Source organism: Equus asinus, chromosome 1 (genome assembly GCF_041296235.1).
Source record: "Equus asinus isolate D_3611 breed Donkey chromosome 1, EquAss-T2T_v2, whole genome shotgun sequence".
Lineage (NCBI taxonomy): Eukaryota > Metazoa > Chordata > Mammalia > Perissodactyla > Equidae > Equus > Equus asinus.
This window is the reverse complement of record NC_091790.1, coordinates 207,752,001-207,767,236: the sequence shown is the minus strand read 5'-3', so window position 1 is coordinate 207,767,236 and position 15,236 is coordinate 207,752,001. Positions and strand designations below refer to the sequence as shown.

Below are 15,236 nucleotides of genomic sequence, written 5' to 3'. Positions count from 1 at the left end.
ATTGCATTTTGAGATGATCAGACCTGACTTACGCTTCAGACTTCGTGCAATTTACCATTAATGAAGCCAGAGATGGAAGCCTCAAATCTATAATTATTACTTACTATTTGAATGACAAGCAAAGAATTTTATCAGCAGAGTTTTAAATGAAAGGGGATTAGCAGCTAATGTTGAAATTGTTAATCTTTCTTATGAAAATAATTTTGAAGAAAATGTTTTAGTGGAAAGAGAGGTTTGAGGAAAGCATTTGCCGTTAAAATAGCCATTTTCTGATACTCCATATGAATTTGTCTGCATTTGACAGCAGGGTGCAAACATTTTTTAAAGTGAATGAATATTTTATAGGATCCAGAGCTGCTCATGCATTCCAGGAAAGGATTATGCAATATTCCCAAATATCCCAGGGAAAGTGGGAGAGGCTAAAAGCTAGCCAGGGGAAAGAACAAGGCTGAAAAAAATTCCAATATATGAAAATATTCTAAAAGAAGTTAAAATTTGTTCATTAGCATAGAAATCTGCCTTTCCCTCCTTCTGAGTGCCCAATTGATTTAAGACTGTAAACAGTAAATACCATTAAAGAAAATTGTTAAATGAAGCACTGGTATCCATTTGTCTAAAAAGATTTCATTGGCAACACTGCACTTCCAGAGAAACGCTGACTGTTACCTTAGACCCACGTGTCCCACACACAGGACCAGCCTTTGACCGCACCAACGGTCTGAGTCAGACCAGGGAGCTATCACATATTCTCCAGGGACTCAGTGAATGGTTGCGCCCTTCATTCATTGAACAGATATTTGTCGACCACCTAGGATATGCCAGGGTGGACACTGGGGCGACCATAAGCAGTAAAACAATTGGCTAATTGGGAGTGTCTAAAAACTTCTCTTACATCTATTTCTTTGTCCTGATTTTTCCCACTGAGCTGGTGGCACAGACTAAAATACTGAGTTTATGGCATCTACTGGTTAGAACCCAGTGTCGTTATAAATAGGAGAAAGGCAATGTTCAGGTTTCTAGAAGCCCTGGGAGACTGACCTGGAAGGGACGGGCACTTTTGGGGCCTGTGGCTAATTCTACATGTGTTCTGGGCTTAAGGTCATGCTAGAGCCATGGCTGACTGGTGGAAACAGCTGGGGCCTGGAGCTCTGCTGTGGTTCTCTCGAAAGTGCTGAGCTGTCCGCACACGTGGCACCCAAGGAGGACAGCAGGCCACGATGTGCGGTGCTCATCTGCGCTTTCCTCGTTTCTTAAGAGTTCTTGTCTTCTCAAAGCTGATATCTTCTTAGTGTCAGGCTCTGTGTCTTCATGCTCTGAACCCATCAGTCTACTTCAATTTGTGACTCTCTCGTAGAATTTTTTGTCGCCTGGGAACCAGTTCATGATTGCAGTGGTAATTTGATAACTGGAGACGGGTGGTCTGAAGGAGGTAGGACAGTATTTCTGACCTACCAGGGGGTAATTCGCTCGCAAGGACCACGATGGTTATCTTGCGCTTCTAACGTGGCTGTGTGTTTGTGTTGTAGATGCACACGTCCTTGCACACCTTTGTCTGTATGTCAAGAATTGCCATATTTATGAATGAGTATTTCACAGTATTCCAGGCTAATTTAGTTCTTGGACTGATTTTACGTTTTAAGGTTTAGGTTAAGCCATTGGCTGTTAATTTTCTATGGTAATTTGGGCAAACGTCCTCAATGAGACCTCGTACAATGACTAAGATGAAAACTAAAAACTACTGTTAACTATCTGAACATTCTGTCCGTGTAACAGAAGCAGGAAGGTTGTTAGAAACATCAGGGTTGTTGATAGAATTTGCCAGATCTTTACCCAGACTTTTGACTTCAGGTAAAGTAAGACTGTGACCTTGTTTCTCAGATTGAATCACTAAGATCTTTCCTCACTGGTGGTATGAGGGATGAGGAGTTTAAACAATTACAAACTAAAGGGTTGCAGAAATTTAGGAGTGTGAGAAAGAACAGGGCAGATAATGAAATGAGCTGAGTCTATATTAAATAGACTAAAATCCTCTGATTTGCTCTATTAGCAAATCCTGGCAGTTCTGCCTCCAGAATATATCACACATCTGCCCATTTCTCTCCCCCGCTCCCCTTTCCCTGTGGTTCCCCAAATCTCAGCCATTGAAATCTCATATGTGGATGGCCCCAGCTTGTATCCTCAGTCCCCACCTGCAGCTGGAGTGGCCTTCCAAAGCATCTTTATCACCATGGGCCTCTCTTGGTTGCTTGCTTCCCAAACATCTCCAATGGCTTCTTAAACATCAAACTCCTCCCCACGGCCAGGGAGCTCTCACAGGATCCGGCCTCTGGCCACCCCTCCTCCCCACTCCCTTTGTTCCAGCCACCCAGGCTTTCTCTCTGATTCTGGAACAGTGCAGGATCCATTCTCCCCTGGCTGTTGCCCTCGTTCTCCCCTCTCCCTGGAACACCCCTACAGTGCTTTGCGTGACGGCCCTGCCACCTGTCAGGATGAACTCAGGGATCGGCTCTTCAGAGGGGCCGCCATTCCTGGAGTCCCAGCTTCCTCCCCTCCTGCACCCACTTGCTTTTACATCTCTGTTTTGTCTTCTTACTGCCTACTGTTATCTGAAGTTATCTTTCTGAATTATGTTTATTTATTTGTGTGTGGTCTGTGCTCCAGCTAAAGAAACCAGCCCCTTGAGGAGAGAGTCTTTGACCAGCTACCTGCTGTGTCCTCAGAACATGCAACGTTCCTTGGCTCATACTATATGCTTAATAAAATTAGTTGGATGAATGAATTAATGACTATACCTACCAACAAATGAGCAGGAACCTGAAATAACACTGCAACTCTTTACTCTCTCGCCCACAATTAGAGGAGGAATCCAGGTTTCACTCATAATGTCAAGCAAACCTCTCTTGCCTAAATTTAAATATTAATAGCTGTACATTTATGGAAAATATGGTATAATTCTCTTAATTATTTTCCATTGCTTATAAGTATTCATCTTTGTATTTTACCTATGTTGATATAACCTTAATTTTTAAGATGTTAAATAAAATAAGAAGATTCATAAAATTGTTCATTTAAAATTCTTTGAGCTTCTTGAAGAATGACAGCCTGAAAATACAAGTGGTGTTATTGTCATCACCACTGTTATTACATAGCTTCGTTCTTAGTCTCTCCGAAGACCTTCGTTGCCGGCTCCTACGCGCGTACCCAAATGTTATATCACGCTAAAGAATGCCCAGCACCAAACTATCAGTCACACAGAAGAACAAGCCTTTCCTCCTGTTTAGTACGAGTAGGTGGTGAGGGTGAAATTACTTATTTCTTTACGTTTATTAATTAGAATGTTTCTGGAGCAGAATGTGTGCATTATTAACATTTTCCACCAGGATTTTGGTTCTAAGTCTTCATACAATTGTGGTTTTCTTTTTCTATAAGTCTGTGAAGCCACACGCTTGTTTGATGGCACTGCGCTTTTAGTGTACTGGGGTGTCTTTCAGAGCATCGCTAATCTTTGCACAGCACTCTACAGAGACGACCCAGCGTCTAGTTAATTATTTACTGACTCCAGGAAATACCCTGCAGGTCACTCAGTCACTGTTTTAAGAACTCTCTTTTATCAAGATGATTTATTGCAATTCTGGACTTTGTTCTAGATTTGGAATGCTAAAACCCAAAATTATAATAAAAATGTATGAATTGAAGCTTCCAAATAGTTAAGTTCTGCGTCATGGAGATTTACCTAGTTTTCATGTCCTCTGAACTCAGCGTTTTGCAAAGTTACCTTTCCTTTCTCTCGGCTCCTCCCCACACATGTGAGGTCCGTGCAGCGTCTCAGCCCCAAGGGGAGATCCAGGAACTTGCCTTCCTCAGGACTTTCCCGACAGTACTTTGAAAAATATGTTGCTTTCTTTAGAGCTTTTGCTTGTTTGTTTCCTTAGTTCTTGAGTATATTTTATTTTTCAATTACACAAAGGATCTTGAGTAAAACATCATTCAGTGTTCAGCCTCAGAGCCCACACGGTACGTTTTCTGTTTCTCCTTTGGCGCTTCGTTTCTGTCGCCGGCAGTCGCGCACGCACCTTCTCCTCCTGAACTGAGTTAAGGTGGGGACTTTCTCTTAAAGGCTCTACATTTGGAAGTATTTGAACTCTTCTCTACTACTTTAACAATTTAAAATGTCTGTCACTCCACAGTCTGCTTGGTTACAGTATGAAGCAGGGGAGTACATTTCTAAATCACTTAAGACAGCACTGAGGACAGTTTTCAGGGGTCACTGAGCTTGCAAAGATTCTACTTGGTCTTCAGAATAGTTCAGCTTGAGAAACAGCTTTCAGAGGAAGATTTTGGGAGAAACGACATTGATTCACTGTTGTCACTGAAGCCAAGCCTGCTGCCCACACATGATGCTTTTGCTAGTCAGTTTCATCTGTTTTTACCACTTCCCAATTCACTGGGACGAGCGAAGCTAATTACCCACTGCAAATACTTGTGGGGATGTTTCCTCTCAAAAACAGATTTCCATGGAAGCAATTTTTAAAACGTAATAAAAAGAAAAAAGACTACATGAATGGTCTTTCATTTATTCGTCCTAATTCCTCTGTTCCCATTCGTGCCTCTTTAGGCTTTGTACACATAACCCAGAGGTTGAATTCCAAACCATGTTTGCTTTTCCCAAGTCAACCTCATCTTGATGGCGCAGGAACATGCTTTGAGTGGGCCTTTTCTGGGTCTGTGTTTTTTGCCTTTTTTAATATATATAATGTGTTTGTTCTGCATTTTAAGTTCCTCCTCTGGAGGAAATAAAGCAATGCATATTTAACTATCCAGTAAGACCAGCAATCCCAGGACAAGTGAGAAGTGGTGCAGACTCTGGGCAGGTGTCAGAGCGACGAGCTGCTTAGGAAGGTGACTCACTCTGTGCCGGCTTTCACTTAGTTGTTATTTTTTAGTAGAGTCAGATGGTAATTTGAATACAATTATGGTTCATAATTCCTGTTTCAAGCAAATCTTTCTTAAGCTAAGAAATAGCAAAACTATCCTCTGATCATTTAACCGTGTCCTTCCTTGAGTTTGAACGTACTGTTTTGATTTTCTAATTTTGAATTTCAAATGTCTTACCATGCCTGCTGTGTAATATTAATAAATAACATTTAAGATATGCCAGACACAGCCGTCTATAGACAACCAAGTACCTTTTCTAATCGAGCCGTCTGCTGTCCCTGTGTCGCTGTGTCTGTATATGCTAAGCCAGCACAGATGACCCATCTAATTTCTCCTTTCATCTTTTCATCTTTTTTGTTTGGAATTCAAACTTCTTACTTTTAGAACTCAAGCATTTAACATAAACATTTCCCTTTAATGTTTTAATGAAGACAGGTGATGATGTTTATTTTTGAAGAAAAGAATGTCGTCACTTCCCCAAATGGCAGCTGAAGCAGCTTACTGCTTGCTTTTAAAAGCGTTAATCTAGCTTCACCTGATTTTAAGCACAGACCCTATGGTCTTCTCACAAGGAAGGAAAATGTAAATAGTGTGTTCTTCCCTTTAACAAAAGATTTAATCAGTCAATTAAAGGGCATTTGTGCTGTAATAGGCGCCAGTGTAAGGAAAGGAAGAGAATCAAAGCTTTCCTAAAAATAATTGGATCTTCGAAAACCCCAGCTTCCTTTAATATCCGTTCTCCACAGCGGGCAGAAGTTTGTTTCCGGCAGTGTCATTGTGAAATGAAGTTTCAGTGGGACAGTTTCTACTCGTTCCTCATCTAAGGACCCAAAAAGCAGTGGACATCTCCAAAGATCTGTGAAGACATTGTTTTGTGCTGGTGTTAGTGGCTTCCGTCTGTGCTGATGGACGTGACAGTGCTGAAGGGATCCTGTTTCCTCTTTTGTTTATTTTTGGGTGGTCCATCATCCTAATGAGTTTAGTATTTTTGTGTTAGTTTGTTTTCATTATTCTTCTTAATAATAGTAAATCCTCTTGTACTTCCCAGTATCTTACCCCATCATTGCTAGTGATAAGAATTGCCAAAATAACACACAATTCCTGTGACTTTTAATGGAGCTACCACTGTGCTGTCTGCTCCGGGCTCTAGCTGACCATTGCACGTGGATTTGGTTGAGCACCTCTGGCAGCTGGCATCTGCAAGGAACTGGATGGGCCAGTGTTGCCTGACACAAAGGATCCCAGCACTGCAGGCTGGATTCAAACGATCCTTTACCAGTCTCAAGACCCCATCATCCCAGCATTCACCACCTGCTGGCGTGGAAGGGTGGATGAGTGTGGGCTCACAGAGCGCGGGCTGCCATTGGCTTTCCTTGGGAACCACCACAGTTGAACGCCCCTTTGGACCTACAAATGTTGGCTTGTTGCATGTGGTGAAGCAGAATAGCTTTAATAAGCGGGATTATTTCCTTAGTGATCCTGGGAACTGATCCTTGATGTTGACACTAGTAAAATGGTGCCCATGAAACAGTCTCGGATTGCGATACGATCTTAGGGGCTGAGTCAGAAGCACCAATGGGTGTTAGTGTGCTGCTTCCACGCTCGAAATCCTCCTGATTAATTAGCAGCTTAGTTTCACTTCATCTCTTAAACCGGCATTTCCCAGTGACTCCTCTTCTCAGGACTACCTCTCAAAACGGTAATAAACAAAAGAGAGAAGATAGATTGGAGTGCAGATGTGTTCTAGAACCATCCTTGATTGCATGGGAGAGTGACATGCTAACTCGGGCATAATTATCTGATCACATGTTGGTTTTGTACACACAGTGAGGAAACTGTGAGTGTGTTAGAAATACCGCTATTCCTTGTAAATAAGATATAGTGTTGAAACTCTCTACTGTGTACCTCATAGGTATTGCTTGTTTTTTATCTCTTTAATGGTATTAATGGAAATGTTACTGCACTTACTTACCTCAATGGTGCATCTGTGGTAATAGTGCTACTGTAATCAGCCCTTACATTCTGCCTTCAGGCTGCGGTCAGTGGCTGGTGTTTGTCAGTGGTGGTGTTTGGCAATGTGCTGTATTTCATTAGGTAAGGGTAAATGTACCCAGAACTGCGGGGGAGTCACAGAATATGGAAGAGGTGGTAAGAGATGCTTGAACTCTCTTTTTCCATAATGAAAAACTGAGACCCACCGCCATCACCATCCCTTCCATTTGTATGTACTTTATAGTTCACATAGCGTATTTCGTGTATAAACCCAGTCAACCCTCAGAACCACCTTTGAAATATGAACTATTGGTCCCATTTTATGTAGAAGTAAATTAACAGTCAGTGAGATTAGATGGTTTGCCCAAAAGCACATAGCCAAAATGTAGCTGTGGGGGAACCAAACCCTTTTGTTTATTACCTTTTTAAGAAATCTTTCAAAGTCAAGTCCAAGTTGCCTTCCTACCTAGCAAAGGCTCCTTTGGGTATTTATAAAAGTTTTGTGAATAATAGGTGAAATTATCTCCTGAAGATACAAAGTGCTCTTGTGATTATTAACAAAACCCTATTATGTTCCAGAATGTCCCAAATGCTCCATATGCCTTAGAAGTTGCTTTCTTGACCTGAAGTTGTTGGCAACTGGGTCAGAAAACTGTGCAGAAAATATTTAGGCTATATTGATGAATTTTGGACACGTCTTCATCTTATAATGGTAATAACACTTTTGTTCCAAAGGTTTGGGATTCTGTGTATGATTCCATTAAATGTGGAAACCACTTGGTTTGTGTGACCCTTGGAGAGTGTTTCCTGAAAAGTCATCTGGTGGCACATAGTCCTTATGATAGTGTGGGCTAGAACAAAAGAGGTACAAGATAGGGAGCTGGAGGATGAAGTCAAAAATAAGAGGCAGATTAAAGAGGAAAAACCTTAGATTGAGTTAATATCTCATAAAATAGGTCTTATGAAAGCTGATGTCATTCTCAGTGGGCAGAAAACTCAGAAGAAATGCAAGCTCACCTTCAGCCTGTTGTAAATGCCAATGCCGCGTGGTCGGAGGGAGTGTCAGCCAGTGTATGTTGGCTGCAAACTTGAAAAACCCACTTTCTGAAACCTTGGGGCTTTTTTCCATGAACATTTTGATCTGGAGACTATCTTTTATGCAAGCACAACGCGTTTAGGCCCTTGAAAGGATCAGAATTCAAGAAGGTTCTAGACCCTCCCCCTCGGGGCTCATCTAGAATCCGCTTGAGTAAAATTCCCTAATGGAGCGCTATGGTGTGAAAACATGGTGCTGAGTTCTTCCAGCCAAGAACCCTTGAAGAACCTCTACCTCTGTCATCATCCAAAAATATCGTGAAGACTGTAGTGAGCAACTCTAAAAGATTAAAGACGTGCTTCCAGACGTCCCGAAGAACCAGGGGTAGCTATCGAGATTAATTTATCTAAGCTCTTCAAATTGAAAGAGCTGAGACGACCCGCCGCGCTGCACTTGGTTTGTGTTTTCAGCATGGACATGCTGGTGGGACCACACCTTCAGGCACTATTAACTAGTACTTTGCTTTGCGTGTCCCAGAGCCTCCTCCTTAAAGCCTGGGTTCAGAGGCTCTTAGGAGAGCCCAGAGTGCGGAACTGTGTAGAGCAATGCATGTGGGTGTGGGACGGGTGCCTAGCCAACAGAGCTCACAGCCTGTCGGGAAGATGGGTTCTGGAATACCTAGCTCCTTACACCAGCGCACATCACGTCCCAAATGAGTGGGCTTGTGAGTGCACAGCAGTTCACAGCAGGACGGAGAAGTCTCCAGGGGGACTGCACCAGACCTGGATTCTGAAGGAAAGTTAAGACTGAAAAGCAGGAGAGGCGGGGAGAAGAGCGTTCTGAACCGTCACCACTCCTCCCAATTTATAAGATTGCAGTTACACTGGAGTCGTCACAGGAGCATCAGAGGGCGGCACACCTACCTGGGTGAGTTGTCAAGACGTTTGTTGGATGACCCAGAAAGGAAGAAGGCAGGGAGGAAATATATAATGAAACATTCTAAAGGCCTTATGCTACTTTTGGGGGCAATTCTTCCAAGTTTCAGAAGATTCAAAGGCAAGTTTTTTTGGATGCCCATCATCCCTAGAAAACTTTTATCTGTAAAAATTACTTATAGAAATTTCCAGGTTACAAGCAATCATTCATGAAGTAGTGACTGTGTGCCCAAAGGACGTGCTAAGTGAAAGAGGCCTGGGCCCCATTCTCAAAAAAGCTCATCTCCAGGGGCTGGCCCCATGGCCGAGTGGTTAAGTTCGCGCGCTCCGCTGCAGGCAGCCCAGTGTTTCGTTGGTTCGAATCCTGGACGCGGACATGGCACTGCTCATCAGACCACGCTGAGGCAGCGTCCCACATGCCACAACTAGAAGGACCCACAACGAAGAATATACAACTATGTACTGGGGGGCTTTGGGGAGAAAAAGGAAAAAAATAAAATCTTTAAAAAAAAAAAAAAAAAGCTCATCTCCAGAGAGGAGGAAGGTCCTGGCGCCACAGCTACAGCACAAAGCAGAGAGCGATTAGTGCCATTTTAGTGAGTGTCCCATGTGGAGGGTGGGGGTGTAGGAAAGGAAGATCGTAGAGGGAGGCGACAGACTCAGGAAGAGGGGCTGGCAAGTGCTTTGACCTTGAGGTCTGCACGGATTCTTTACGGAAGAATCAGTGTGAACAAAGGGTGGAAACGATGGTGGTTTCAGAGGGCGGGAAATAGGGTCTCGTTGCGATAGGGAGCAGTAGATTAGTAAAATGAAGTTTGGACAAAGGACAAAGCCAGTCTAGACACCGCTGGCGGCTTTTGAAACGGGTGGTGTTTTGGACCAGAGATGCTGACCCAGCCGCTCTGTGACTGGGCTAGAAAGATGTTGTGAAGGCGGAGCGCAGCGAGGAGGCCGCAGAGCAAACCAAGAGGTGGCCAGCAGCGCTTCAGACGCAGCCCTCAAGCTCCGGTGCCGCCCCTGGCTGCTGGGCTTTGGGCTGACGGTTTGACTTCTCTAGGCTTGTTTTCCCAGTAGTGAGATGCAAGCCTCATCTCAGCATCTTTCCAACTTAAACAAGAAAGTCCTCTAGTATCATCGTGGTCCAAGCTGAAGCGATGGCCGTCAGCCCATACACGCGTCTACAGGGTGGTGTTTCTCCAAGCCTCGCTGTTAGCTCTGACGTGGAGCTATTAGCAGTTCTTGTTTTCATCCTGCTTATCGTCATTTCCTATGATTTTCTATGTGTGCTATTTATGTAATAAAAAGTTACAATTTTTTTTTGTTAAAGATTGGCCCCTGAGCTAACATCTGTTGCCAATCTTCGTTTTTTTTCTTCTTCTTCTTCTCCCCAAAGCCCCCTAGTTTATGGTTGTATATCCTAGTTGTACGTCCTTCTAGTTCTGCTATGTGAGATGCCACCTCAGCATGGCTTCATGAGCGGTACCATGTCTGCATCCAGGATCCGAACAGGTGAAACCCTGGGCCGCCGAAGCAGAACACGCAGACTTGACCACTTGGCCACGGGGCTGGCCCCAGAAAAGTTACAATTTTTTTTAAAAAGTAAGCCCTCCCATCATTGCCACCACATTCCCTTGCACATACAAGCATTTGTATAGAAGAAAAGTATTTTAAATGTCAGTTTTTAAAACACCTACAGCTAAATGCCCACTGGGGGAAAGAACGTGAGTAGTGTTTAAATTACATGCTAATTTACCTAATTATTCTAGAAAGTGACTACGTCTGAGGAGGATTACTATACCTGTTCTAACTCATGCTTCTCATCCTTGAAGAGAAAGGACCTCATAGTGTCTTTTTTTTTCTTTCTGCTCTCTCACCAAATCCCCCCAGTACATAGTTGTATATTTTAGTTGTGCGTCCTTCTAGTTGTGACACGTGGGACGCTGCCCCAGTGTGGCCTGATGAGTGGTGCCATGTCCGCGCCCAGGATCGGAACGGCAAAACCCTGGGCCGCCACAGTGGAATGCGTGAACCTAACCACTCTGCCACGGGGCCAGCCCCAGGACCCCAGAGTATTAAGTTATTGTGGCATTTTTTGTTTTTGTTTTTGTTTTTGTTTAAACCATGTTGTTTTGCTACCAAGGCCTAGATTCCCCACAGACCACGTGAAACGACGCTCTCAAGTCACAGAAGAAAAGCATCTTACCCACAAACAGGAAAGAGGGAAGCCTCCTCAGACACGGATGGGAAAGTACATCAGTTTAATATAATAAATGATGCTTCATAAGAATATTAATAGGAAAACAGAGAACAGGTCAAATCGAGACGACCAGAACTGGACAAACTGACTACGGGAGTGAGACGAGCTGAGAGAACGAGAAATTCATCTCAGTTGTGATGGGTCGAGTACAGCACAGCTTTAGAGGACTTAATTCTCAACGAGAAAAGAGAAGTCCGTACCTACTCTTTCCTCCCTCCCACCACCCAAGCTTCTGCACCAGAGTCCCGGTCCGTATTTCTTGCCGTAAATTTAGAGTTTAAATGAACTTGCAGCATGATTTCACTTCCCATAGTTAAAATAAATGTGAACATTTAAGCAGCTGCTATTTACAGGAATTAAGATAATATCCAGTGCACCCTTTGCAGACAGTATTTGAGATGGGATTAAACCTGCCAAGGTTCCTCATTTTAGAATCCATCATCTTTTATTGAAAGAAGCTCATTCATTCGTGATGGATTTTGTGAAAAGAGCATTTTCCAAAGAAAAACGAGGACCCAAAATCATTGTACCAGGAACCATTTTATATCTATTTGTGAGACTGTACGTTAACCGATCTTGAGAAAAGTAACTACAGAAACACTGAAATGGCACACTCTCACCAGAACGAGCCCTCCCTCCTGGGCTCCCCTCACACACGGTGTTTTAGGCTAGGTAAGCTAGTGACTGTTTTCACAAAACTTAAATATTGGATCATGCAAAAATGTCCTTATTAGGATATCTTCAGTACAAAATATTTATTTGCTATGCCATAATGATTGTCTCAAAAGCAAGCAGTTTATCACTTACATTTTCCACACTGAGGCATTAAATTTGCCACTTCCCCAGGTAAAGAACCCTGCGGGCCGTGTGGGCAGAGGTGGCAGCGTCAGGGCTGGCCCAGGGAGGGGGCAAATTCATGTCCTTTGCTTGGAGCAGCCATGATGTTTCTGTTCGTAAGAAGGGGGTGCCTCCGAGGTTCGAGTGTGCCATGGAAAGGTGTGCACAGTGTGGCCCTTGAGTTGCTCGGTCATCTGCATGAAAGGCCGTCTGGGATCTGGGGGATGTAGGACAATGACCACCTAGGCCCCACTTCTGGTCACTTCTAGCCCCTCGCTGGCTGCCAGGGTCAGGGGCTCAGCTGCTGAGCCAGGTGAACCTGAGGGTGATTCCTCCTCTCCCACTGCGCCCACCCAGGGCACCCAGCTTTCCGTGCGCTGGTTCAGCACACATGTGTTGATGCACATGTGAGTCGAATCAACATGGATAGAGTAGTGTTGGTTGAATGCATAATACAAAACAATGAAAGTCAGCTCTAGTCAAAACTTTGGTAAGAGGTGTGGGAATCTAGCACAACCGTCTGATTTGAGTTTTCTTCCTTTTCCAGGTGCTTCTCCCTTGCCTTCCTCTCCCCACCTGTCTCTGCCCACCCCCTGCAGTGCGTGCCAATGAGCAAGGGATGGCCAAGGGCAGTTGGTGGGGAAGGAGGCAAAAGCAGGCCCATTGGCGCCCTCGGAGTGAACTGAGCTGAGTGTCGATTGGAGGGAGGGACGAGGGAGGGCTGACAGAGGTGTCGGGGGGCAAATGTGGAAAGGGCATACACCTCAGCTTGACACTGGGGTGCCTGAGCACTGAAGCCCTGGCCCCACATGCGTGTGTGTGTGTGTGTGTGCGCGCATGCATGTGTGTGTGTATCTTTTATTTTGTCTGTGGATATATTTGAAAACCTGTGTCTACACATGACACTTTGAAAACCCACAGGGGCCGGCCCTGTGGCCAAGGGGTTAAGTTCGCGCACTCTGCCTCAGCGGCCCAGGGTTTCACCAGTTTGGATCCTGGGCACCGACGTGGCACCGCTCATCAGGCCACACTGAGGCAGCGTCCCACACAGCAGAGCCAGCAGGACCTATAACTGGGATATGCAACTATGAACTGGGGGCTTTGGGGAGAAGAAGAGGAAGAAAAAAAGACTGGCAACAGCTGTTAGCTCAGGGCTAATCTTAAAAAAAAGAAAACCCACAAACAAGATGCTAGGGGACGAGACCAGTATCTCCTTTGGGCACAATAATGCAGCTGGGTTTGGTCCTTTGAAATGCTTTTCCTTAAAATCACCGTCGTTTCTCCACTGAACGGATCGATAAGAATGCGTAGACTGGGCCGGCACGGGTGTCTTTGTGGAGGGAACGTTCCAGAGGCCTTTGTTTCCTTGTGTACGTCTCCTGGTAGTCACCGCCGACAGACAAGTGCCCAGAAAATTAAGATCGGAGCAGCCGAGGGTCAAAACATTGGGCTTCATTGTTTTTGTTTTTGTTTTTTTAGCACCACCGGCTGTTTAACATTTTGCACACATCAGAGCAGCTCAGTATCTTAAACGCATCACACCCAGAGGATTCAGGAAAGCAGGCCAATTATAAGGAAAACGGCTTGTGTGCAAACAGAAATGGGAACCAGAGAAGCCCTACCAAGAGACTGGTCTGGCCTTGCTGGCCCTGGAATTAAAATGTGTGACATGACTGCTGTCCTTGAGTGGGAGCTGATCCCAGAACCCCTTCCCAATACCCGAGGGGCACACGTGATCCTATACACACGGTAGGGCTGGGGGGCTTTCTCACTTCCGTTGTGTGTTATTAGCACATATCTGAAGAAACGACCTCCCTTAATTAAGTAACAGCGCTCTCTCTGAGCACACCCTCCTCTGCCAGAAAAGCAGAAGAGGTCTGGTCCCTCGGTCTGTCCTCACTGGGATGACCCGCTGGACGCGTCCCCCGCAGTTCTAGAGGATCTCGAGGGGTCGATTCCCATCTCCATCTGAGAGGCTTTCTGAATTCACCACTGTGACGTGAGTTTGATTGGCAATATAAGATCCTTTTCAAATGGTGTGTTTTATAGTTTTCTGTGAAATAATTTCAAGCAACTATTGCAACATAGTGTGTGTTAGTCACGGGTGGTTCTCTGAGAAAGAGAAAAAGAAAATGAAGGACTTTCAATGCACAACATCATTTTCTGAGATGCTTTCCAGGACTGAGGTTTATCCACGGCTTTTGTTGGCCCTGTTTCTTTACTCCGCCACAGCTTCTGTCTCTTCCCGTGTGACGTTGCCTGAACTGTTTTACGCAGCTATGTTTGTTCCGTCTTTGACAGAGAGCAGTGTTCTCCCTCGAGTGTCGATGCACAGAGGTGCAGCCTACATGTCCTGCTCCCAGCCTCCCTGACTCCCCACCGCGGAGCCCAGATGCCCCGCCCCCCACCCCTGCCATCCCCGTTGTCCTGCCACCTGCACCCATGCCTGTCGCTGTCCCCACAGCACAGCTCAGTAAACCTCCCTGGCTGCTGCCATCCCGGTCTCTCACCCTGGGCTGGACACATTCTCTGCACCAGTTTTCTGTGGTTAATAGAGTCTGATCTGCCGTGTGTATGTCTTTCTTCCGCACTCAGTTCATGGTAGCTGAAGAGGCGACGTCATAATCTGAGCACCCTCAGTAAACACAGCATGAACACCTTTGGGCCGACAAACAGAACATGTGAAAGCCTTTGCGCCTCTGGTTGGTCCGTGTTCCTGCTAGATCTAATGTGAACCAGCTCCCTAACTCGTCCTTGCAGGTGAAACGTGGTCCCACCCTCTGCCGGCCACCTGGTGTCCCCGATCACGTCCAGGGTCAGGACCCTGTTCCCCGTGACGCTCCCTGATTCTGTGCTTTCCACTTCAGGCCTACATGGAGGACCACTTGAAGAACAAAAACCGGCTGGAGAAGGAGTGGGAGGCGCTATGTGCCTACCAGGCGGAGCCCAACAGCTCGCTCGTGGCCCAGAGGGAGGAGAACATGCCGAAGAACCGCTGCCCGGCGGTGCTGACCTGTACGTACTCAGCCCGAGAGCTCCGGGCGGGGGGAGGAGCCCATGAGTTATCCGTGGGGACAGGCTGCACCTGCCTATTCCCTCATCATTTTTCTGCTGACGTCCTCAAGGGCTGGAAAGCCCTTCCCCGCTCCTCCCCACCGGGCGCCCTGTCTACCAGCAAACTGTCCTCTCACTTTGAGACGGGTGTACTCATCACCCCTGTGAGGCCGTCCCAGCCTGAAAACAG

At 45.5% G+C, this 15,236-nt stretch overlaps 1 protein-coding gene across 5 annotated transcripts in view; it reads left to right on the top strand.

Annotated features, from left to right (window-relative positions):
• Positions 1-15,236, top strand: part of PTPRN2 (protein tyrosine phosphatase receptor type N2) — a 945,556-nt gene that overhangs the window by 865,493 nt on the left and 64,827 nt on the right. For all 5 annotated transcript variants that reach the window (XM_044747547.2, XM_070516905.1, XM_070516912.1 and 2 more), the window contains one exon: positions 14,860-15,007. In XM_044747547.2, the coding sequence (XP_044603482.2) occupies positions 14,860-15,007 (148 nt within the window). The remainder of the gene's footprint in view (positions 1-14,859; positions 15,008-15,236) is intronic.